A 26,018-nucleotide genomic window follows, 5' to 3' on the forward strand; every position below is an offset into this window, starting at 1 on the left:
ACATTCAGTGAGATAATGTGTGAGACACACCAGGCAGGTTTAATTACTATAAATAAAGACAACTCCAAATCATATGTTACTTGCAATAGCAGAAGTTTAAATTCAGAAGTTGACATAAATGCCAGAGGCTGAACTTGGAATTTTATTTAAGCATTTTGCACAGTTTAAAAAGCTTTGAGTGAATGATGCTTGAGAGAGGGTCAAAAGGGAAGCTTTTATAAAGCATTCCAATGCTGATCTGATACTAAAGCAAGATTCAGTCACCCAAGTCTGGACATGGTTAATAACCACTTTTTAGGTTGCTAGTCTAAAAATTAAAAAGCTATACCCGTTAATACGACATTACTTCCAAAAATGTGTTTGACTAAAGTTTGGAAGGTGGGGGTGGATAAAACAGAACACAAACATTAAGAACAAGATGTTAGGAGGGAATGGTAAACAAACTGGATTAGATTTCTGTTAACAAAACTTGTGCATGGAAACATCAATCCTTGCATCCCAAGGGAATTTTCTACCTTGTTCTTCTCTGCCTTGGAGCTTGCATGTTTGGCACTTTCTTGGACTAATTCATCATATTGTTGAAAATCTTCAAAAGGCATCATGCTCTTTTCGAAAATCCAGGCTCTTTCTGGGGCTTCCCCAAAAAACTGTACGTGATACTGGCGACATGTGGCCCTGTTCAGACCTGTCAAAGAGAAAAAAACTGTTAGCAATTTATACTGCACAAGTGCACAAATAAAATTAACTTCAATTTGTATCATTCCCAGTCTTTGATTTAAAATACCAAAATTAGTGCTACCCACAATCCCAAAAGAAACAGTAACACTTAACTTTCAATTTTATGGTATTAACAAAAAAGAAATTTCTCTTCAAAAATTGCATTTTAAGTGATGAATTTGGCGCAACTGTCATCAAGCAAATATTTTCTGCCAGAGTATTCGAAAAAGTTTAAACCATGACAAAACTGGAAACATTACAAAACATGCCAGACTCCCAAAGAACAACTATATCTGAAAAGTTGAGTGCCATGTTAGCTTCAAGTAGTCATGTTCTGGTTACCTTTTCAAAAGTAAATACTGAAGATAAAACATGTTCCATGGATGCTGCTGCATAGATTGTGACTGTCCAGATGTTGTTGTAATAACATCTCGACAGGAATGGGATGCTGGGGTACCTGATGGTTTGTAAGAGACTAAAGGAAGTTCCAGCTGCAATTTTTAAGCCTTCTTCAAAGCAAGGGCGGCACGGTAGCACAGTGGTTAGCACTTCTGCTTCACAGCTCCAGGGTCCCGGGTTCGATTCCCGGCTCGGGTCACTGTGTGGAGTTTGCACAATCTCCTCGTGTCTGCGTGGGTTTCCTCCGGGTGCTCTGGTTTCCTCCCACAGTCCAAAGATGTGCGGGTTAGGTTGATTGGCCAGGTTAAAAAATTGCCCCTTAGAGTCCTGGGATGTGTAGGTTAGAGGGATTAGCGGGTAAAATATGTGGGGGTAGGGCCTGGGTGGGATTGTGGTCGGTGCAGACTCGATGGGCCGAATGGCCTCCTTCTGCACTGTAGGGTTTCTATGATTTCTATTAGGCTCTGGCTACCCCTACTAATAACATTATAACAGCCTATTCCTGAACTACATCCACTTTGTCTGCATGCCAGCACCCTGCAGTTCTTGCTGATGTCAGTCCATTGTTGTATTTGATCACTTGTACAGTCCTTTTATATACTATTTTCCAAGTATGCAGTTTAAAGTGCTTTTGTGCTTAAAACTTGTTAAGTGTTCACATTGTCAGAAATTATTTAAAACTAAATTTCAAGCCAAATGAAATGGGAAAAAGACTTGCTATGATTGACGACATGAATTCCATTTGAAACCATTCCCAATGGTTAGAAGGGTACAGGAGAAATAGGAGAGGAAACAAGGATAAATCCACAGGGTGCTCAGAGGTGGTAGCATAGGGTGGTAAGTGAAGCCACAATCCATGGCAAAACTGGGATATACAACAGAGAGACCAGGCAAGGACAGTCCTACCGAGCGAGACAAGGCTAGCTGAGAGACAATGGAGGGAAGATGGTATGGTCAGTATAAAAGAGAAAGGAGATATTTTCAAGCAAGTAATTTTAATTTAGGCTGTTTCAGTGCGAAGGCAGGGGCAGAAAATAGCTTGGAGAAGATTAAACTGTGAAGCCATGTAAAAGATGTGAACAGATTTGGAAGGTGAGAACACAAAAGACTGGGCAAAGGAAAGTGGAGATGTTGCGAAAGTTTCAATGAACAGAGGAATCATGGGCATTTTTTGAAATAATGTCAGATCTGATCATGCTGGTGACATCCAACTCACCCTCACAACCCCTTCACTGTCCCACAATTATTAGACTGCTTATTTGACATCTCCTATTAGATGTGCAGAAATGCCTTCAATTAAATATTGCTAAGTCCATGGCCATTATTCTGGCCCTCACCACAAATTATGTTCCCAGCCACTGACTGACTCCATGTCTCTCCCTGACAACTTCTTGGGGCTTGACCACTGTTCGCAACCTTGGTGTCATGAGGTTAGCTTCTAACCACATATCCACAACATCATTATCATCGACTTCCACCTCTGTAATAATGCACAACTCCGCAACTTCAATTCACCAGTAGATTAGACAATTTCAACTCTATCCTGGCCAGTCTCTCACCTTCCACCCTCCACAAACTACAACTTTTTGTATCTCAACTGTAATCATTCCCATTTGCCATCACCCATAAGCCCACCAACCTACACATGTTCCCAATCTGACAATACGGATTTTAAAATTTGCATTTGAAAATTTCTCCATGGCTTTGTCCCTCCCTTCCTCTGTAATCTGCTCCAGCCTCACAACACTCTGACGAAGGGTCATCCTGACTTGAAACATTGGCTCTATTCTCTCTCCACAGATGCTGTCAGACCTGCTGAGATTTTCCAGCATTTTCTGTTTTTGTTTCAGATTCCAACATCCTCAATATTTTGCTTTTACCACAATGCTCAGATTTCTGCAACCTCCAATTCTTATCTCTTGCACATCCCCTATTTTAATTATGCAACCATTGACAGCTAACCTTTTAGCTAACTTCAAGGTAAATTCCCTCCCCAAACTTGTAGGAACATAGAAATAGGAACAGGCCAATTGGCCCTTCAAGCCTGTGTCACCATTCAATTAGATCATGGTTGATCTGGTTGTGGTCTCAGCTCCATTTTCCTGTCTGCCCCACATAACCCTTGGCTACCTTACCTAACAAAAATCTGACTAACTCTGCCTCGTGTACATTCAAAGACTCAGCCTTCACAGCTTTCTGAGGAACAGAATTCCAAATACCAAAAGTTTCTCCTCATCCATTTTAAATGGAAGGTCTCTCATTTTTAAACTATGTCCCTAGTCTTAGTCACCCCCACAAGAGGAAGAATCCTCCCAGTCGGACTCCAGATACCGGGAGGAAGAATCCTCCCGGTATCTGGAGTCAGTAGAGATAGGCGAGGTGATGAATGAATACTTTTCTTCAGTGTTCACCAAGGAGAGGGGCCATGTTTTTGAGGAAGAGAAGGTGTTACAGGCTAATAGGCTGGAGGAAATAGATGTTCGGAGGGAGGATGTACTGTCAGTTTTGAATAAACTGAAGGTCGATAAGTCCCCTGGGCCTGATGAAATATATCCTAGGATTCTTTGGGAGGCAAGGGATGAGATTGCAGAGCCTTTGGCTTTGATCTTTGGGTCCTCACTGTCCACGGGGATGGTGCCAGAGGACTGGAGAGTGGCAAATGTTGTTCCTCTGTTTAAGAAAGGGAATAGAAATGACCCTGGTAATTATAGACCGGTTAGTCTGACTTCGGTGGTTGGTAAATTGATGGAAAAGGTCCTTAGGGATGGGATTTACGACCATTTAGAAAGATGCGGATTAATCCGGGATAGTCAGCACGGATTCGTGAAGGGCAAGTCGTGCCTCACAAATTTGATTGAATTTTTTGAGGAGGTAACTAAGTGTGTTGATGAAGGTAGGGCAGTTGATGTCATATACATGGATTTTAGTAAGGCGTTTGATAAGGTCCCCCATGGTCGGCTTATGATGAAAGTAAGGAGGTGTGGGATAGAGGGAAAGTTGGCCGATTGGATAGGTAACTGGCTATCTGATCGAAGACAGAGGGTGGTGGTGGATGGAAAATTTTCGGACTGGAGGCAGGTTGCTAGCAGAGTGCCACAGGGATCAGTGCTTGGTCCTCTGCTCTTGGTGGTTTTTATTAATGACTTAGAGGAGGGGGCTGAAGGGTGGATCAGTAAATTTGCTGATGACATCAAGATTGGTGGAGTAGTGGATGAGGTGGAGGGCTGTTGTAGGCTGCAAAGAGGATGCAAAGCTGGGCTGAAAAATGGCAAATGGAGTTTAACCCTGATAAATGTGAGATGATTCATTTTGGTAGGACTAATTTAAATGTGGATTACAGGGTCAAAGGTAGGGTTCTGAAGACTGTGGAGGAACAGAGAGATCTTGGGCTCCATATCCACAGATCTCTAAAGGTTGCCACTCAAGTGGATAGAGCTGGGAAGAAGGCCTATAGTGTGTTAGCTTTTATTAACAGGGGGTTGGAGTTTAAGAGCCGTGGGGTTATGCTGCAACTGTACAGGACCTTGGTGAGACCACATTTGGAATATTGTGTGCAGTTCTGGTCACCTCACTATAAGAAGGATGTGGAAGCTCTGGAAAGAGTGCAGAGGAGATTTACCAGGATGCTGCCTGGTTTGGAGTGTCGGTCTTATGAGGAAAGGTTGAGGGAGCTAGGGCTGTTCTCTCTGGAGCAGAGGAGGCTGAGGGGAGACTTAATAGGAGGTTTATAAAATGATGAAGGGGATAGATAGAGTGAACGTTCAAAGACTATTTCCTCGGGTGGATGGAGCTATTACAAGGGAGCATAACCATAGGGTTCGTGGTGGGAGATATAGGAAGGATATCAGAGGTAGGTTCTTTACGCAGAGAGTGGTTGGAGTGTGGAATGGACTGCCTGCAGTGATAGTGGAGTCAGACACTTTAGGAACATTTAAGCGGTTATTGGATAGGCACATGGAGCACACCAGGATGATAGGGAGTGGGATAGCTTGATCTTGGTTTCAGATAAAGCTCGGCACAACATCGTGGGCCGAAGGGCCTGTTCTGTGCTGTACTGTTCTGTGTATGTTCTATGTATCTACCTTATCAAGATCCTTTAGGATCTTCTATGTTTCAATAAGATAACCTTTAATTGTTGTAAACCCCAATGGGTATAGACCTGTTCAACCTTTCTTGATAAGTTAACCTCTGCATCCCAGGAATGGGTCCAATGAACCTTCTCTGAACTGCTTCTAAAGCAATTGTGTTTTTTGTAATATGAGACCAAAACTGGATACAGTACCCAGATGTGGGGGTGATTCTACCACGGGGAGACTCAGCGTTGTCAACTCTGCGCGGGCATCGCACCCCCCCTCCAGCCAGGAGTGGTTCACTCCAGCAGGGTTTACTATAGCTCCCCTAGTCATTGCCACTTGGCAGTGCCAACAGGAAAATTGCCCCTGTTGTCTCACCAAGGCCTTGTACAGCTGTAATAAAACTTTGTCACTTGATCTTCCAATCCTCTTGCAATAAATGCCAACATTCCATTTGTTTCATCGTCACTCACTGTGCCTACATACTGTTATAGTATAACTGTGATTCACGTACCATGAATTCCTGTGATTCCTGTGCACCACCGAGTTCTGCAATCTTTCGCTGTTTAAACAGCATACTGTTTTTCTACCTTTTCTGCCAAGTACACAGTATACTCTTCATTATACTCTCATCTGCCAAATTTTTACTCACTCAGTTAACCTGTCTGTATCCCTTTTCAGACCTTTGCCTGATAACTTTATCTTCCTACCTAGCTTGGCGTCATCAGCAAATTTAGCCACTATACATCTGATCCCTTCATCCAAGTAATTGATATAGATTGTAAATAGTTGAGTATCCAGCAAGGATCCCTGTAACACTTAAAAATTCATTTAAGGGATGTGAGCATCGGTGGTTCATCCAGCATTTATTCCTCATCCCGAATTGCCCTTGAGAAGGTGGAGGTGAGCTGCCTTCTTGAACCACTGCATTCCCTGAGGTGTAGGTATACCCATGATGCTATTAGGGAGGGAATTTGACCCAGTGACAGTGAAGGAATGGCGATATATTTCCAAGTCAGGATAGTGTGTAAATTGGACGGGAACCTTCAGGTGGTGTTGTTGCCAGGTATCTGCTGCTCTTGTCCTTCTAGATGGAAGCGGTTGTAGGTTTGTAAGATACTGCCTAAGGAGCCCTGGCAAGTTCCTGCATAGCATCTTGTAGATGGTATACACTGCTGCCACTTTCACCAGTGGATCGAATGTTTGTGGAAGGGATAGCAATCAAGTGGGCTGCTTTGTTTTGGACGGTTCTTGACTGTTATTGGAGCTGCATTCACCCAGACAAGTGGAGAGTATTCCATTACACTCTAGACTTGTGCCTTGTAGACGGTAGACAGACTTTGGGGAGTCAGGTGGTGCGTTATTCGTCACAGGATTCCTGGCCTTTGACCTGTTCTACTAGCCACAATACTTATGTGGCTAGTCCAGTTCAGTTTCTGGTCAATGGTAACCCAAGCATGTTGACAGTGGGGGATTCAGCAATGGTAATGCCATTGAATCTCAAGGGGTGATGGTTAGATCCTTGCTTATGGGAGATGGTCATTGCCTGGCACTTGTGACATGAATGTTATTCCACGAGTTATAGCTTGCCAAATAAAAACAGACCCATTTATCTTTACTCTTGCTTCCTGTTAGCCAACCAATCTTTTATCCATTTTAATGTTAGCCCTGTACACCACATGCTCGTCACAATTTTTGATGTGGTATCTTATCAAATGCTTATAGGAAATCCAAGTACACCATATCTATTGGCTCCCTTTTACCCACCTTAAATGTTACATCGTCACAAAACTCCAACAGGTTAGTTAAGCATGATTTCTCTTTCACAAAGTCAAGTTGGTTCTACCTTATCAAATTGTGGTTATCGAAGTATTCTGCTATACCCTCTTTAATAATGGATTCTAGCACTTTTCCTATGACAGATGTTAAGCTAACTTTCCTATTTGCTGCCTCCCTACTTTCGAGAACAAAATAGTGTTATATTAGCTATTTTCCAATCCACTGGAATCCTTCCAGAATCCAAGGAATTTTGGAAGATCATAACCAAAGCACCTGCTCTCTGTGCCATCAATTTATTTAAGATCCTCAGACATAGGTCAGCTGGTCCTGGGAACCCTCTCAGCTTTGGATCTGACAGTTTTTTGAGCACCCTTTCCCTTGCAATGAAGATAAGTTCATCCCTCCTCATCATCTCTTGATTTTCAAGAATTTGTGGGAGTTTTTCCAAGTCCTCTACCATGAAGACAGGTACCAAACATTTGTTCAGTGCCTTTTCCTTGTTTTCCATGATCAATTCCCAGACTCTCTCCAGAGCACCAACATTAGCTCGAGTTAGTCTATTCCTATTCAAATATTTGTAGAAACTTTAAACTATTCAGTTTTACATTACGAACTAGCTTTCTTTAATACTCTGCTTTCTGTCCTTTTAACATCTTTTTTAGTTATTCATTGCTGGACCTTAACACCTATCCAATCCTCTGACCTACCACTAATCTTTGCAAATTTGTAATGTTTCGTTTACTTTGTCATCTTCCTTATTTAGTCACGGATGGTGCATCCTTCTCAAAAAGTCTTTCTCACTTGGATAAATCTTTTAAGAATATTTAATAATACACAAAAGTCAGCCACTGCAACTCTACTGTTCTACCTTTAACCTAGTTTCTCAGTTCACTGTAGCCAGCTCTGCCTTCATACTTTACACCTTAAGTTACTTTCATTTGAATTTAAAACAATAAGTATTGAAGCACATCAGTGCAATATATAATGCAAGTGTATAGTTTGAAGAGAGTAGTACTCTCTGTAATGAAAATATTGACATGTTTGTAATGTTCGTATTTACTGAATTGAAGCACCTCAATGAATCATTGCAATTTGCTGTTATGACAATTTGAAATGTTTTGTAATGTTCACAAATACCATACATTTTTGCAAACAAAACACTTGTCATGGACCCACACTTCCCCATTTCAAGCCAAACATGAATTTCAATTATGTTGCGATCACTGTCACCCAAGAGGCTCCTTTACCATTTTACCTCTTTTCCAGCCTCTCCTGTTCTCGCTCCTCCTAAAAGACGCTTCTTAAAGCTTACTGCTTTTGATCAAGCTTTAGGATATCGGCACTAATATCTCCTTAAGTGGTTCAGTGCCAAATCTGATAATGCCAAGAAGCAACTTTTACTACATTACAGGCTCTAAGTAAACATAGGTTATTAAGAATATGTTAATATGGGGACTAGGAAGAGAAATGGAGTGATAGTGGAAATAGGGTCAAGAGATTACAGGATAGTTCTGATGGGCATGATGAACTCGGAGAGGGCATGAGGGGAGATAGGAGAGAAACCAGACAAAGATGCAAGTTCCAGACTAGGGATTGAGAAGTTAGAGCAAAGGTGGCCACAATCTCTTGTGACAAAGAAGTTTGAAAGCTCCTTGCGCTTGTTGATAAGAAGGTGAAGGAGGCACAAGAGAGGGTTATGAGGAGACAGCTGGCAGTGGAAGTAAGAAGCAGGATTTGTTTTTGCATTGCAATCCTGCTGTAAACAGCTTTGTGAGTAGAGTGTGGCAAGACTTTACTTTAGAGGATACAGGTAACATCCCAGACAGAAATAGCCTTCAATCTGGAAATGGAAGGGAGGGAGGAACTCAAGGAAATTACAATCACCAAGGAAGTGATACTGAGCAAACTGTTGAAACTGCAGACTGACAAATCCCAGGTCCTGATGGACTTCAGCCTAGTGCCTTTAAAGAAATGGCCAGGGAGACAGCTGATGTGTTGGTTTTAGTTTTCCAAAGTTCCCTAATTCGGGAAAGATTCCATTCGATTGGAAAACAGTGAACGTAATTCCTTTATTCAAAATGGGAGGGAGACAGCAAGCAGGGAACTACAGGCTCGTTAGCTTAACATGTGTCATAGGGAAAATAGGAGACACTTTGAAAAATTCAAGGTAATCAGGCCGAGTCAACACTGGTTAATGTTTAACTAATCTTTTGGAGTTCTTTGAAGAAGTGGAACCGGTGGATGTACTGTACTTTGATTTCTAGAAGGCATCTAATCAGGTGTCACATCAAAAGGTTATAGCGGAAAATTAAAGTTCATGTTCTAGAGGCTAACAGATTGGCATGGATAGAAGATTAGCTGACTAACAGGAACCAAGAGCTGACATATATGGCTCATTTTCTGGTTGGCAAGATGTAACGAGTGAGTGATGTGTCACAGTTATCAGTGCTAGGGCTTCACCGTTAAAATTTATATAAATTACTTAGATGAAGGGACTAAATGTGTGGTTGCTAAATTTGCTGATGACACAGATAGATGTGAAGAGGATATAATGAGGCTACGAATGGATTTGGATGGGTTAAATGAGTGGGCAAAGATCTGACAAATGGGGTGAAAGTAGGAAAATCTAAAATTGTCCATTTGGCCAGAATAAAAATGCATAATATCTAAATGGAGAGAGATTGCGGAGGTCAGAGATGCAGAGGGATCTGGGTGCCCTGCTGCATGAAAAGGTTAGTATGCAGGTAGAAAAAGTAATTCGGAAAGCAAATAAAATGTTATCTTTTATAGCAAGGGATATTGAATACAAAGAGTAGGCAGGCTGTGTTTCAAGTTATATAGGGCATCGGGGAGACCACAACAAGGGCATCTTGAACAGTATTGGTCTCCTTTTTTAAGTATGGATGTTAATTGGTCAGAAGCAGTTCAGAAAAAGTTTCCTAGACTAATATCTAAAATGGACGGGTTGCCTTATGAGGAAAGATCAGACAGGTTAACATAGAAACATAGAAACCCTACAGTGCAGAAGGAGGCCATTCGGCCCATCGAGTCTGCACCGACCACAATCCCACCCAGGCCCTACCCCCCACATATTTTACCCACTAATCCCTCTAACCTACGCATCTCAGGACTCTAAGGGACAATTTTTAACCTGGCCAATCAACCTAACCTGCACATCTTTGGACTGTGGGAGGAAACCGGAGCACCCGGAGGAAACCCACGCAGACACGAGGAGAATGTGCAAACTCCACACAGACAGTGACCCGAGCCGGGGATCGAACCCAGGACCCTGGAGCTGTGAAGCAGCAGTGCTAACCACTGTGCTACCGTGCCGCCCCTGAAATTTAGAAGAGTAAGAGGTGACCTGACTGAAATATATAATTCTGAGGGGTCTTGAGGGTGGATGTGGAAAGGATGTTTCCTCTTGTGAGATGATTTACAACTAGGGTCACTGTTTAAAAATCAAGTGTTGCTCATTTAAAGCAGAGATTAGGAGAATTTTCTCTCTGTTGAGGATGAATCTTTGGAACACTTGCTCAAAAGGTGCTGGAAACAGAGTATTTGAACTTTCTTGAGGCTGAGCTGGATCGATTCTTGATAAGCAATGGGGGGGAAAGTTGTGTGGAGTTGACACTACAATTAGATCAGTCATGGTGGAGCAGGCTCAAGGGGCCAAGTGGCTCATTCCTGCTCTTAATTTCTGTCTTTGTATGTACGCAACATAGTGCTCGATGAGGTCCAGCGAGATCTAATGGCAAATGTCTAAATCAGATGTGTGTCATAAAGTTCAAATCTGTGTTCCTTGGACTTAAAGAAAACTAGGATAGGACACAAAAAAGATGGGAGGGCGCACGGGCTTAATAGGGACAAGAAGAAAGGTAGAAGCAAGTGAACTGGAGGGGTTCGACGGAGGGGTTGTACTTGTTGATCTGTCAGCAAAGTCCACTTCATCGGTAATGGGCAGGATAATATGATAGGAAGAGGGTGGCGAGATTAACTCTCAACACACTCGGTGGAAAGGCTGGTGAGGAAGCAGGAAAGAACAGCCTGCAGCAACTGCCAATAAATACATAGCAAGTACTTGGAAGGACGCTTTGCAAAACTTGGAGAAAGCAGAGAGCAACTGCAGGCTTATCCAAGAAGGAGTCACAGCAACAGGTCTAGGAATAGTCAAGAGTGGCGGATTTCAGACAACATGTGTGCTTGAGAGATGACAAATGAGAGGAGCTTTGAGGGCAACTGAAAAAGAAACTGGCAGGAGAGGAGAGAATAAATAAGGTAAGCTTGGATGTTAACGGGATCCCTTTTAGATGCCATTTAAAAAACACAGCATTAAATGTCACTCTTCTATCAATTAAGTCAGAGTCCCAGCAGTTTATCTTTATACTTTTTTTCAGTACCGATAAAAACAAAAAACAAATTAATCAATAAAGAAAAGCAAACTAAACCAAAGGAACTCAAGGGAAATTAAAAGGAAATACAAAAAAAGGAGTCATTTGGGGGCCCACCGGTCACGACAAGCCTCAAGTGTGCCAGTGGACACCACACACTCACGCTCCAAGGACACCCTTGGATAAGAGGGCCAGACATCAGGCCAGACAACCCCTTCAACCACCCGCTGGCTGCACCTGTTAATGGCCAGCATGAGTTCCTCTTTGAGTAACAGTTTAAAAAAAAAAGTCAATGAAAATAAACGCCAACTAAACCAATTAATAGCCCCTAAGTGGCACCGTAACCAATGGAAAAAATTTAAAGGAACCATTGCAAATTAATGTGTTGTTTTGGGAGCCAATGATGCATTCCAGCTGCGGAAGTGGGGCAGACATTTGGGTCAGACAACTGCCTGGATCTGCTAATGGCTAGTTTTAGTTTCTTTTTATATATGCTCTAAGTACCCAATTAAACAATACCCTTTAGTTAAAAACAGGGATGCCTTAAAATTGTTTAAATTAGAATTACTCTACCAATTCAACATTTGAAAAGCTACTGTTTTAAATACCTTTTACTCTTGTATGGGTGCTCAAGAGGGGATCTGAAGAAACCATGCAAGCCCACCAAGGATAACCAGATACTTTGGACCACACCATGTCTCCCACATGATATTTCACAGGGACATCCTTATCCTTCTCCTTGGTTTCCTCATCTTTGGCTCCTTCATTGTCTTGCTCTTCTTCAGTCTATTGATATAAACATTACAGAAGTACCATAGTGAAATTCAGAATTCAGTTTGAAATCACAGATTTGACAAGTTATGTTTTGAGAAAGACAAAATTAATACAGCATTTATTTGACAAAAACTACCACTTTCTGTCATGCCTTAATTATATTGCAAATATCAAAATATTGATGATTCAGAGTTTATACTTGTTTATTTCATGGCGTTTATAGCCTTGGCTACTAAAAAATTGAATGGAAGCAATTTTGACCAGGCAATTTGGAGCTCTACAAAATAAATCATTCAAAATTGAGGGGTAAACTAAACCGCACAAAAGATCATTTCATTAAACAAACGACTAATGCAATCTGATCCCATTCGTTTTCTCCCTCTCTGTTCTTCCCCCCCATCCCACGAATACTTGACTGGATAATTTGATCTCATTATGCTGAAAGTGAAAGTAGCCTACATTCAATGTTAGAAAGGATAAATATTCTGCAATTAGAACCATAAAAATGTTACAGCGCAGAAGGAGGGCATTCAGCCATCTTGTCCATGCCAGCTTGAGGACACCCATGTGCCCTTTCTAATCCCACCTTCCTGCACGCAGCCCATAGCCGTTCAGTTTACAGCACTTAAGGTGCTGATCCAAGTACTTTTTAAAAGGAGTTTAGGGTCTCTGCCTCCACTACCAACTCGGCTTCAGGAACCATGATGGAGGATATGCCTCTATCTCCATCAAAGGGGGTGAAGAGGGAATGGTCAAGAGCTTCAAGTTTCTAGGTGCCCAGATCACCAACAACCTGTTCTGATCCCTCCGATGCTATAGTTAAGAAAGCTCACCAACGCCTCTACTTTCTCAGGAGGCCAAGGAAGTTTGGCATGTCCGCTACGACTCTCACCAACCTTTACAGATGCACCAGTGAAAACATCCTTTCCAGATGTATCACAGCTTGGTATGGCTCCTGCTCTGTCCAAGGCCATAATAAACTACAAAGAGTAATGAACAAAGCCCAGTCCATCTCACAAACCAGCCTCCCTTCCACTGACTCTGCCAACACTTCCCGTTACCTCGGAAAAGTGGGCAGCATAATCAAGGACCCACGCACCCTGGACATACTCTCTTCCACCTTCTTCCGTCGGAAAAAAGACACAAAAGTCTGAGATCACATACCAACCGACTCAAGAACAGCCTTTTCCCTGCTGCCATCAGAGTTTTGAATGGATCTACCTTGTATTAAATTGATTTTTCTCTGCATCCTAGCTACGACTGTAACACTACATTCTGCACCTCTCCTTCTCTATGTACAGTATGCTTTGTCTACTTGGCACGTAAGAAACAATATTTTCACTATATAATAATGCGTGACAATAATAAATCAAATTGGACACTCACCACCCTTTGCGTAAAAAGTTCTTCCTCATGTCCCCTCTACACTTTCTGCCACTTATCTTGAATCTATGACTCTGGTTCTAGAATTCTCCACCAAGGGAAACAATTTTACCCTGTCCACTCTCCCTCTTCCCCTCATAATTTTGTACACCTCAATCAAATCACCCCTCAGCTTTCTTTGTTCCAAGGAAAATAACCCCAACCTATCCAATCTATCATATTAGCTGCGCTTTTCTAGCTCTGGCAACATTCTTGCAAACTTCCTCTGCATTCTCTCCAGAACAATTACGCCCTTCCTGTTATACGGTTACAGAACTGCGCACAATACTCCAGTTGTGGCCTCACCAGCGTTTTATACAATTCCAACATTATATCCTTACTTTTATATGCCAGACCTCTGCCAATGAAGAAGAGCATTTCATACGCCATCTTTACAATCTTGTCTACTAGAACTCCTGCTTTTAGGGACCTGTGTACTTATATGCCAAGATTTCTCATTTTTTAAAAAGATATTCATTCGTGGGACATGGGCATCACTGGTTGGCCAGCATTTATTGCCCATTCCTAGTTGCCCTCGAGAAGGTGGTGGCGAGCTGCCTTCTTGAATCGCTGCAGTCCACGTGCTATGGGTTGACCCACAATGCCATGAGGGAGAGGATTTCAGGGTTTTGACCCAGCGACTGCAAAGGAACAGCGATATGTTTCCAAGTCAGGATGGTGAGTGGCTTGGAGGGGAACTTGCAGGTGGTGGTATTCCCATGTATCTGCTGCCCCTGTCCTTCGAGATGGAAGGGGTCGTGGGTTTAGAAGATGCTGTCTAAGGATCTTTGGTGAATTGCTGCAATGCATCTTGTAGATAGTACACATTGCTGCTACTGAGCATCTGTGGTGGAGGAATTGAATGTGGTGCCAATCAAGCGAGCTGCTTTGACCTGGATGGTGTCAAGCTTCTTGAGTGTTGTTGAAGCTGCACCCATCCAGGCAAGTGGGGAGGGTTCCATCACACTCCTGACTCGAACCTTGTTGTTGGTGGATAGGTTTTGAGGAGTCAGGAGGTGAGTTACTCACCAGTGTTCCTGGCCTCTGACCTGCTCTTGTTGCCACTGTGTTTATGTGGCGAGTCCAGTTGAGTTTCTGGTCAATGGTAACCCCAAGGATGTTGACAGTGGGGAATTCAGTATGGTAACACCACTGAATGTCAAGGGGCAGTGGTTAGACTATCTCTTAATATACCCATCTTAGTATATTCCTATTTATTGTGTATTCCCTGTAACTGTTTGATCTCCCTAAATGCATTACCTCACTTTTCCATTTTAAAATTCATCTGCCGCTTTATTCCCCACTCCAACCCATTGATACAGTTCTGCAGATTATAGCCATCCTCTTCACAGCCAATCACACGGTTTTTCTCCTGGATTACAAGAGTATTCTGCTTCAGAATGCATCGATGGAGCAATGATAGAATGCACATGGCCTGCAAGTTTTTGTTTGGAACCAACAAGACTAATTAAAAAGTCCCAGAGACTTTTTCCTCGATCTATGTTGGTCAAATTCTTAACTGGCACTTTGGGTCACCTTTTGGTCATGAAAATTATATAAATAAATGTTATTTTTAAACGGAGAGCAGAAATCTTCACTACTGTCCCATAAAATATTTTAATTCAATTATCAGAACTTTAAACTGTTCAACTTTCAATCCTGTGTGAGTTAGCATGCAAACTTTGATCTGCGCAAGATTAAGTGGATGTGGGGCAATCAACAATCAGACAAGAGATGAAAAAGAAATATGGTTAACCAAGCTACCTTGTCGGTCTTTTAATAACTGATTTGAGGTTAATAAGTAGAAACCTGTTAATATACTCACATATCTGTTGCCTTGGCCAGAACAATTATGCAGAAATCACAGCATAAATTAGGGAAAAAACCATGAAAAAGTTTTACATGCAATTACGAAGTTAAAGATGTTTCAGCTCACTTCAATGAGACTGGCATTTCTTCAACTCATTTGGGATATGAAATCAAATCAAAATTAATTTTCAGAGCACAGGAGAACAAGTCACCACCTTTATAAAAGTACATATTTCATAGTGCAGGAGACGACCATTCAGCCCATTGAGTCTGCACCGACCACAGTCCCACTCAGGCCCTATCCCTAGCTGGTGCATACACACATCACTGTTCCCTTTATCCAAACCCCCTAGCATTTACCCTAGCTAGTCCCCCGACACTAAAGGGTAATTTACCATGGTCAATCCACCTGACCCGCATATCTTTGGACTGTGGGAGAAAACCGGAGCACCCGGAGGAAACCCATGCAGACATGGGGAGAATGTGCAAACTCCACACAGTCAGTGACCCGAGGCCAGTGAGGCGCTGTGAGGTAGCAGTGCTAACCACCGTGCCACCCATATAGACAGACATATAGACTAAAAGCAAAATACTATGGATGCTGGAACCCGAAACAAAAACAGAAAATGCTGGAATATCACAGTCAGTCTGACAGCATCTGTGGAAAGAGAATAGAACCAACGTTGAGTCTGGATGACTCTTCAGAGCATTGGCTCTATCCTCTCTCCACAGATGCTTTCAGACCTGCTGAGATTTTTCAGATATATAGGGCCCGATTTTACCATTTTCATTCTAAGTGCCGAATCTGGGCGAAATGAAGATCCGACTTAGAAATCTGCTTTCAGGCGCCCCCATACGCTCTCAACCATCTCCAGTCCCATTCGTGCTGTGGGTGGGGCTTAGCGCAGCCGAAACGATCGGAGCTCTCAACTGCACACGCGCACTTTGAAAAAAATTTGAAAAAGCGCGCCCGTGTCAGATCGCTCCCGGGCCGCAGAAAGCAGCCCAGGAGTGAAAAGCAGGAGCGATGGTGCATACACACATCACTGTCCCCCTTATCCACCTCCCCACTACCCACACACATCACTGTCCCCCTTATCCACCTCCCCACTACCCACACACATCACTGTCCTCCTTATCCACCTCCCCACTACCCACACACATCACTGTCCCCCTTATCCATCTCCCCCTCCACTAGCCAGACCGATCGCCACCACTGCCTCCCTCCCCACCGATCGCCCGCAGCGTGGCAGCAGATCCCCCTGCATCCCTCCCCCACTCCCTGATCTGAGTCAGAGAGCTGTTGGAAACACTGAACGTGCTCTTCAGAAGCTTCAGACTTTTATTTAGCAGGTCCATTACGGCACGGTTCCGGATTGACAAACGCGGTGGTAAAGGGGGAAATGCTGATAAAGTTGGGCGGGCAGTTCATTAATTCAATTTAAATGCATGCAAATGCATTTAAATCGTCATTGCGCCCGTTTTGGGCGCGAATCGAATCGCCGCCATACCCTGGTTTCGGTAAAGTGGCAATCTGTGCGGACGCGGGTGCGGATCGCGATAATGGCCTCACACCCGACTTTACCATGTTTTCGTGCCCGGAGGCAATGGTAAAATAGGGCCCATAGACTGGTGGGCTAGGATTCTCACAAGTAACCAAGACAGCATTTTAACAAAACAGTGTCATAAGACAAGTCAACACATCATACGATAACCCTCTTAATTAAATGAGATGCAAATTAACACGTCTCTATTATTCAGTTGTCATATAATGTTATTTGTTTCGGAAAGAAGCTATTTTGAAGGCTGGAAATTTTCAAAGCCACAAAATGTGCAAGGCAATATCTGCCAATTCCAAAGAATAGTCTAGGCTAAGGATACTTTGCCACAAGTATTTAACATACAATTGCCAGTCTTAAACCAGGGTTAGGAAACATAACTCCTCCATATCATTAAAAAGTCCTGACTGAAACCACATCTTGCTCACCCATGTGCACACTGACCCATCATGATTCCTGTTAAGCAACAGCTCAATTTTAAAATTCTCATCCTCAAAGTTCTTCCCTCCATGGCCTCACCCCTCCTCATCTCTGTAATCTCTTTCAGATCCACAACCTTAAAAGGATATGCAGAGTCCCCATTGCAATCCTAATTTTAACCATGCCTTCCAGCTGCCAAGACTCCAACTCTGGATTTCATTCCCAAATCTTTCAGTTCTCTTTCTTCCTTTAATATGCTCCTTAAAACCTACCTCTTTGGGGACCAAGCTTTTTGTTGTATCTGCTACGATATCTCCCTACATGACTCAGCATCAAATTTTGTTTTGTCATACTTCTGTCAAGTGCCTTAGAATTAGAGAGTTTGAGTAATAGCAGAGTGTTCGAGCAACAATATGCTGGACAAAGGTAATGAGATAAATCCCAATCACCAAGTTTCTGACCTCATTAATTCACGTGTTCCCCCACAAAAAAATATTTCCCCATGCAGAACTCATGCATCTTTAATGTTAATTTTCAGTTAAGTACTGCCAGTAGCTTGACAGTATATTTCGAACTCAACCTCTGAATTAGAACAGCCAAAAAAAGGAGTACAAACCTTCAAAACACCATTATGAACGCGACTAAATATTTCCGTGTAATTCGAGGTCTACTAAAAATCTTAAAGGAACACTTTTAGATAAGTTAGTATAATAAATGCAAACAGGTCAATGACCTTCCATTCTGATTCTGTTTTCCAATCCAAATGGCTATCCTTTTAAATGTACGCTGAATTTCACCTGTTGTTTCTGGTGATCTGCTACTGGAAAGCTCAATTTCCTCTAGGCTCAGCTATCCCAAAGCACTCCAGGCTGGTGTCTGGCATTCTCCCTGTTATAAATCTGAAGTCATCTAAATTGCCACTGTGTCTTAACTCGCAGCAAGTCCCATTTTCTATCACTCCCGTGCTTACTGATCTGCAATGGTTTCTGGTCTTGCAACATCTTAATTTTAAAAGTCTCATCCTTGTTTTCAAATTCCTTGCCTCTCCCAATCTCTGCATTCTCCTCCAACCCCAGAACCCTCAGATATATGCATTCTTCTAATTATGGTCTCCTGTGCACCCTCAAAACGTTTTCAGTTGCTGAGGCGCTAAGCTCTGGAATTTCTTCCTTATAGTTCTGTCCCCCCCATCTTACTTTTCTCCTTTCGAACAAATCTTAAAAATATACCTCTTTGACCAAGCTTTTGGTCATCTGACATAGATTTTCGGTATCATACTTGTTTTATAACATTCCTATGAAGTGCCTTGAAATGTTCAGGTAAAATGCTATATAACTACGTTTCTGTCATTTTTTTTAAGACTATAAATCTAGCACCTGCTTCTTTCAGCTGTCACCTATCGCCATGCGAGATGCAGGAAGCACTAGCCGCTTCTGTACACTGGGTCAATATCTGTAGCAGGTCTGGACAGCTCCAAGTCAATCAGCATTTCACACTTACTGTGCTGGAGGAAGATCTGCATCTCCTTCCCATGTTTATGTCATGCACTAAATACAAGATTCCCCATTAATTCCTCATCAACTATTAAGTGGAATGAAAAGCAGTCTAAAGCTTTAAAAATATCTCCCAAATGTTCACCATGCGTTAAAATATTGAGTAACAGACCAAAACACTTTCCATGTTCCAATTTAAATTTACCTGTAATTCCATTAAAATTAGAAAAATAACTTCAAACTGACCACATCAAAACTACTAAAGTCTGGGAAATCATGGATTTCAATTTGCTGCCCAGACTTTAAAGTCTTATTTCAACTTCTTTGTACCATTTCCAACCAGTTCAAAAACATGGTCATTTAGCTCCACAGACACAATCTAAGCAGTTCTGCCACCCGGCAATAAATTATCCCTCAAACATAAAACAAATTATTTGGTTATTACATCACTGCCATTTGTGCACAGTGCCTACCGCATGTCCCACATTACAAAAGTACTTCATCCTCCTAGTAGTTCACAGCCACTGAGGTTATCCAAGTCGCTAAATAAAGTTTTTTCTTATACTGTTCTGTATGCAACAAAGTCCCAGAGAACTGACCAAGTCAAGCTTGGATTCTCATTTCTGATCAATATCCAGTGACCCTTACTGGAATTGTGCATGTGTGGGTGATGAGCTTGCCCGTCAACATTTAACCATCCAGGCTCACACAAGTAATTATTTGAGCTGAAGTAGCACAAGGAGTGCTGCCTGTAGAGCTACAACAAAAAAACAATTCCTTGAGGATGAAGAATGCAGGTAGAAAGGACAAAATGTAACAATAAAACTTCTTTGAATACTTGCAGAATGGAAGGAGTCCATTCCGTCGTTCACATTTGTGTTAGCGCTCTGCAAGAACAAATCAGCTAGTTCCATTTGCCTGCCCTTTCCCTGTAGCCCTGCAATGCATTTTTTTTGCTCTTGAAGTGCTTATCCAATTATTTTTTGAAACTCAACACAATTGTAGACTTTGGGAATGCAATATAGATTCAAGCAGAATTATTTTGACACACAAAAGACTTGCACTGCAGAGAGCAGTTTGAAAGTTTCCAACTGCAAGCTCAATGGTTTAATACCTGGAAGGAGGAGTGTTATTTTTCAAAGACAGTTACTGCTGCAGGACAACAAATGAACTGGAATATAGTGAAAAGCAGAAGTTACCTCGTGCAGAAAAGTATCTGTAAGAAAAGCAATTGAATTAAGTGGCTGCTTTGTTCATGTTGAAATAAATCAAACTGTAAGCATTTGCTATAATTCAAAAAGGTGATGAAAAGATTGGAAACATCAATACATTAAACATTTCCTGTGAAATACCCTAAATGAGAGACAGTTCTGTCATGAAGTGTCATTAGTCACCTTGTAATTCTGAAAGGAACCCCTGGTGTTCTTAATTCAAGAGAGATAATGTCTGGTTAGAAATTCTGTCATAAAGCCACTGCATTTGATACTGAACAAAGAAACAAAGTGGGGAAAGGGGAAAAAAAACAAGTCATTGTGAAAACTAGACTGAAAACTCCATTTTCATAGTTTTGTTCCAATTCTTGATCGTCAAACTTTAAGATGGGGTCTTAATAGCATAGTTAATCAAGTTCTGGAGAGGTTTGGCTGTGCAGATACAGAGGCTGTGGAACGTGTATTAACTATCAAGGCCTGAACTGACAATTTTCATTTACGTAGCACCTTAAATATAGTTTTTAAAATTCCAATGTCATTCACAGGAGTGAAAACATGCTTAGCTTTGGCTTAATTTGGAAGAAGACGTTAGAACATAACTAAAAGCTCGGACCAGGAGGCAGGTTTTAAGAGTGCTTTAAAAGGAAGAGAAATGGATGGAGGAGCTTAGGGAGGGAATTCCACAGCTTTGGGCTTTGGCACCTGAAGGCATGGCCAGCAACGGTGGAAGCAATCAAAACTGAGAGTGCCCAGGGCCAAAATTAAAGGAGCTGAAGGCAGGGCCACCAATGGTGGGACACGAGCTGAAGGGTGCACAAGAGGCCAATGTTGGAGGAATGTAGAGCTCGGAGAAGTTGTACATTTAATTGAACTGGCAGAAAGAGCTGAATTTTAAAAGCTCATCTGAAAGGCAGCACATTATACACTGTAGCATTCCCTCAGTGCTGAAATAAAATGTCAGGTTAAGTTATGTTTAAAATCGCGTCCTACTCAGGAAAATATCACCACTGAGCCGAGTTTTACACTTGGAAGCAAAAAAAATGAACAAACAAAAACAACCAGGGCTTCAATGCAGCAAAAAGCATTCTGCTCTTACACCCATTCCAGTTCAGGAAGGATCGATACAATGATGGCTTGTCCAACATAGCAATGTGCAAGGTAAACTCCACAGATTGCCACAATACTGAACTGTGTTTTTAATGCTTTATGATCAGTATTGCAATATAAGCAAACAATTTTTGCACCAGAAATAATTCCACAATGACAAGATGAATAACTTGTAATATTTTGTGATGCTGGTCCAAACACAAATGTTTGGTTAAAGGCCTCGTCCTTCCTTGATATGCCATGATATTTTGATTCTTTTTACTACAATCTCCTGAAATTGCAGAATACCCCAAAATGGAATGTCTTATCTGAAAGACTGCACCTCCAACAATGCTGCATTTCATCAGTATTCTATGGTGCTTTAACATCCTGACCCCATATCCTGCTGATTCAAAGGCAAAAGTGCTATCAACACAACCAAAATAAGACAAAAGTATTAAAATATTTCATACAATTGTTGCGGCACAGGAGGTAGCTATTTTTAAAAACTTCTTTCATGGGATGCGAGCATCACCGTCAAGACCAGCGCTGCCCATCCCGAACTTCGCTCGAGCGAAATGGCTTGCTCAGCAATTTCAGAGGGTAGTTAAGAGTCAGTCTGGAGTCACATGCAGGCCAGACAAGGATGGCAGATTTTCTTCTCTCAAGGGCATTAGTGAACCAGGTGAGTTTTTACAACAATCAATGATTTCCACCAGCTACTACGAACCCATATTCTCAGAGCATTAGCCTGGGCCTCTAGTCCAGTGACATTGTCACTCTGCTACCGTCTCCTGTTGTGACTGTGCTGGCTCTCTGTAAAAGCAACTCCGCTCTCCCTCCCCTGCCCCAGAGGCCTGCAATTTTCTTTCTCTTCAGATAATTATCCATTACCTGATTAAAAGCCATAATTGAATCTGCCTTCACCACACTCTCAGGCAGTGCATCCAGATCCAGCTGCGCAAAGTACTGCAGTTTTTCCTCACATCATGTCAGGAATTGGCAAAAGATAATGTCGCACTTGAAATTTTGAGTAAATCATGAGTGCACAAAAGTCAGACATATCAAACATCAGATAGCAGTACGGACATATTACAAATAAAAAGTATGACGACACCATACTGTTACAAAAATTAAATAGGACCTTCTCCACTACTTTGGTCTCTATAGGGCCTTGAAACTGAAATTATTGGAAATTTTGTGGATAATTTATTTCTTCATAACCCCAAACTGAATCTCATCCTTCACCAAATGACAATCACCCATTTTGTGGGAAGGATTTAAGAGAGGGGGTAAAAAAAAACAACAAATGCACAAAGAACAGATCTCAGCTTATAAATTGAACTCAATCTTTGTAATTTGCACTCCAAAGATGTGCAGGTTAGGTTGACTGGCCATGCTAAATTGCCCCTTAGTGGGGGGAGTGTTAGCTGGGTAAATATGTGGGGTTACGGGATAGGGTGGGATTGTCATTGGTGCAGGCTCGACGGCCGATTGGCCTCCTTAAGCACTGTCGAGAGGCTATGAATTGTGAAATGATAATCTAAAATATATTCAAGTACAGTACAAAAGCAAAATACTAGTTAATTTTGTTTCTCTCAAATGCTAGGCCTGAGTATTTTGATAATTTCTTTTTATATTAAAGTTCACTTGTGCTTAAAGTGAATGCTAAACATCTATTAAAACTCAGTTCAACTGGGGATAACAGAGGAAAGACACTAAAACTACTGTGCAATGAGAAAAAAAAATCACAACCTCCCAAATTTTGGAAATTATCAGCCAAATTGAGGAGGTCATGAAGATTGTGCATTTGACATTGTCTGCTGCTTATAATCAGATGGCTCTCCAAAAAGTATTTGATACGAGTCCAGAAGCAATTATTGGAAAAAAATAAACATCCTTATATTTGAAAACAATCTTGCGATACAGATTAGAAAATAGTTGAGGTAGGAAACAGTAGAATGATACAGCAGAAGACAGCCATTCAGCCCATTGTGCCAATGCTGGCTTTGTTGAGCTACACAACCAGTTCCATTGCACTGCTCTTCTCCCTGGAGGATTTTTTCCCTTTTTTCAAATAATTATTCCCTCCCTTTTGAAAGTTATTATTGAATCTGCTTTCACCACGAAGTAGTGGGCTCCAGATCATCATAACTCGATGCATTAAAAGAAAAATATTCACATGTCACCTCTGGTTCTATTGCCTATCACTATAATTCTACCAACTCTCCTGTCCTGGAAACAGTTTCTCCTTATTTACCAAAATTGTTCATTACTTTGAAGACATCCATCAAATCTATTCCTCATCTTCTCTACTCCCAGCTTATTTAGTCTTTCCACACAAGTCTCTCATTGTTGGTACTGTTTTAGTAAGTTTCCTGTGCAGCCACTGTAAAGCTTTGACATTCTTCCTAAACCATGGAGTCCTGAGTAAACAGTGCTCTAGCTGAGGTCTAACCAGTGCTTTGTGAAAATTTAGCATAACCTCATTGCTTTCATACTCTGTTTCCATACCAATAAAGCCAAAAAACCCATATGCTTTTTAGATTTTTCAACTTAGTAACTCACCTTGAAGAATTAGTGAACATACACGTCTCTTTTTCTGCATCCACTTTAACATTGTACCATTTAGCGTATATTGCCTCTCCTTATCCTTCCTACAAGAAAGCATCGCTTGCAGTTCCGTGCATTTAGCTTCATCTGTTAAATGTCTCGCTATAAAGAATATGTATTCTGATTGACAGAAGGTGACAAGTGCTGTCCCCAGAGATTTGTACTAAGGCTCTCAGCTTTTCACATATTGATCAACAACTTGGATTAGATAAGCTTGCAGATGACAATAGCCAGCAGACACAGCAGTCAAGCAGTGATGCAGATGGAACAACGGAGACAGATTAAGTGAGCGGGCGAAACTAAAATTCAAACTAAGAAAGTGTGAGGACTTCCAATTTAGATCAATAATCACTAAAGACTAATGGACAAATATAATAATGCGAGTAGTTTAGTCACCTATATCCCAAGGGGGATGTACGACAAAAGCTAAGAAGCCTTCTGTTGTTTAAAGACGTCTTAGAGCCAATCAGGAATATTGCGTTCCGTTCTGGGCACTGCACCTCAAAAGGGTTTTATTAAGGTATAGTGCAGATTCACAGAATCATACTGCACTTAAAGGGGATGGTTGATTTCATTGAGGTTTTCAAAATTACAAAAAATATTTGATAGGGTAGATTGAGAGAAAACGTATTTCCTCTGGTGGCTGAATCCGGAATGAGGGGGAAACTCAGAACAGTACAGCACAGAACAAGCCCTTCGGCCCACGATGTTGTGCCGAGCTTTATCTGAAACCAAGATCAAGCTATCCCACTCCCTATCATCCTGGTGTGCTCCATGTGCCTATCCAATAACCGCTTAAATGTTCCTAAAGTGTCTGACTCCACTATCACTGCAGGCAGTCCATTCCACACCCCAACCACTCTCTGCGTAAAGAACCTACCTCTGATATCCTTCCTATATCTCCCACCACGAACCCTATGGTTATGCTCCCTTGTAATAGCTCCATCCACCCGAGGAAAAAGTCTTTGAAATAGTCATTTACGGCAAAAAAGGGAGCCATTCAGCTGATTATGTCAACGCCAGCTCCCTATGCTCCTATGAGTCCCAATCCCCACCCCCTGCTATATCCCCTATTTCCATAGCCCTGCAAGTTTATTTCCTTCAAGTGCCCATCCCATTTCCTTTTCAAATCATTCATAGTCTGTGGTTCCACAACCTACAGGCTCAGCGAGTTCCAAGTCATTGCTACTTCTGTCTAAAAAATGTTCTTCCCATCCAGCCCCTGCATCTCTTGACCAAAACCTTAAACAGGGGTCCCCTTGTCCGTTCACCATTTATTAATGAGAACAGTTTTTTTCTTGTCTACTTCTCAATACCTCTATACGAGGTACCATATGCTTTGTTAACCACTCTCAATATGTCCTGCCAAATGCACTTGAATCCCCAGGTCCCTCTGTCCCTGCATACTTTCAATGCCATAAGAATAGTTTCCTCATCGTCTTCCTGGATGAGGAAGTGGAGGGATGGGTTGGTAAGTTTGCCGACGACACGAAGGTTGGTGGTGTTGTGGATAGTCTGGAGGGATGTCAGAAGTTACAGAGGGACATAGATAGGATGCAAGACTGGGCGGAGAAGTGGCAGATGGACTTCAACCCAGATAAATGCGTAGTGGTCCATTTTGGCAGGTCAAATGGGATGAAGGAGTACAATATAAAGGGAAAGACTCTTAGTACTGTAGAGGATCAGAAGGACCTTGGGGTCCGGGTCCATAGGGCTCTAAAATCGACCCCGCAGGTGGAGGAGGTGGTTAAGAAGGCGTATGGTGTGCTGGCCTTTATCAATCGAGGGATTGAGTTTAGGAGTCCGGGGATAATGATGCAGCTATATAAGACCCTCGTCAGACCCCACTTGGAGTACTGTGCTCAGTTCTGGTCGCCTCATTACAGGAAGGATGTGGAAAAGATTGAAAGGGTGCAGAGGCGATTTACAAGGATGTTGCCTGGATTGAGTGGCATGCCTTATGAGGATAAGCTGAGGGAGCTCGGTCTTTTCTCCTTGGAGAGACGTAGGATGAGGGGAGACCTAATAGAGGTATATAAGATGTTGAGAGGCATAGATCGGGTGGACTCTCAGAGGCTTTTCCCCCGGGTTGAAATGGCTGCTACGAGAGGACACAGGTTCAAGGTGCTGGGGGGTTGGTACAGGGGAAATGTTCGGGGGTAGTTTTTCACACAGAGGGTGGTGGACGAGTGGAATCGACTGCCGTCAGTGGTGGTGGAGGCAAATTCAAAAGGGTCTTTTAAGAGACTCCTGGATGAGTACATGGGACTTA

At 42.1% G+C, this 26,018-nt stretch overlaps 1 protein-coding gene across 7 annotated transcripts in view; it reads right to left on the reverse strand.

The window, feature by feature from the left end:
- LOC144500199 (histone-lysine N-methyltransferase NSD2-like) overlaps positions 1-26,018 on the reverse strand; it is a 108,144-nt gene that overhangs the window by 69,624 nt on the left and 12,502 nt on the right. For all 7 annotated transcript variants that reach the window (XM_078222908.1, XM_078222923.1, XM_078222899.1 and 4 more), the window contains exons 3-4: positions 11,968-12,145; positions 516-685 (exon numbers count right to left, since the gene is read on the reverse strand). In XM_078222908.1, the coding sequence (XP_078079034.1) occupies positions 516-685; positions 11,968-12,145 (348 nt within the window). The remainder of the gene's footprint in view (positions 1-515; positions 686-11,967; positions 12,146-26,018) is intronic.

The sequence above is a fragment of the Mustelus asterias genome, chromosome 1 (assembly GCF_964213995.1).
Source record: "Mustelus asterias chromosome 1, sMusAst1.hap1.1, whole genome shotgun sequence".
Lineage (NCBI taxonomy): Eukaryota > Metazoa > Chordata > Chondrichthyes > Carcharhiniformes > Triakidae > Mustelus > Mustelus asterias.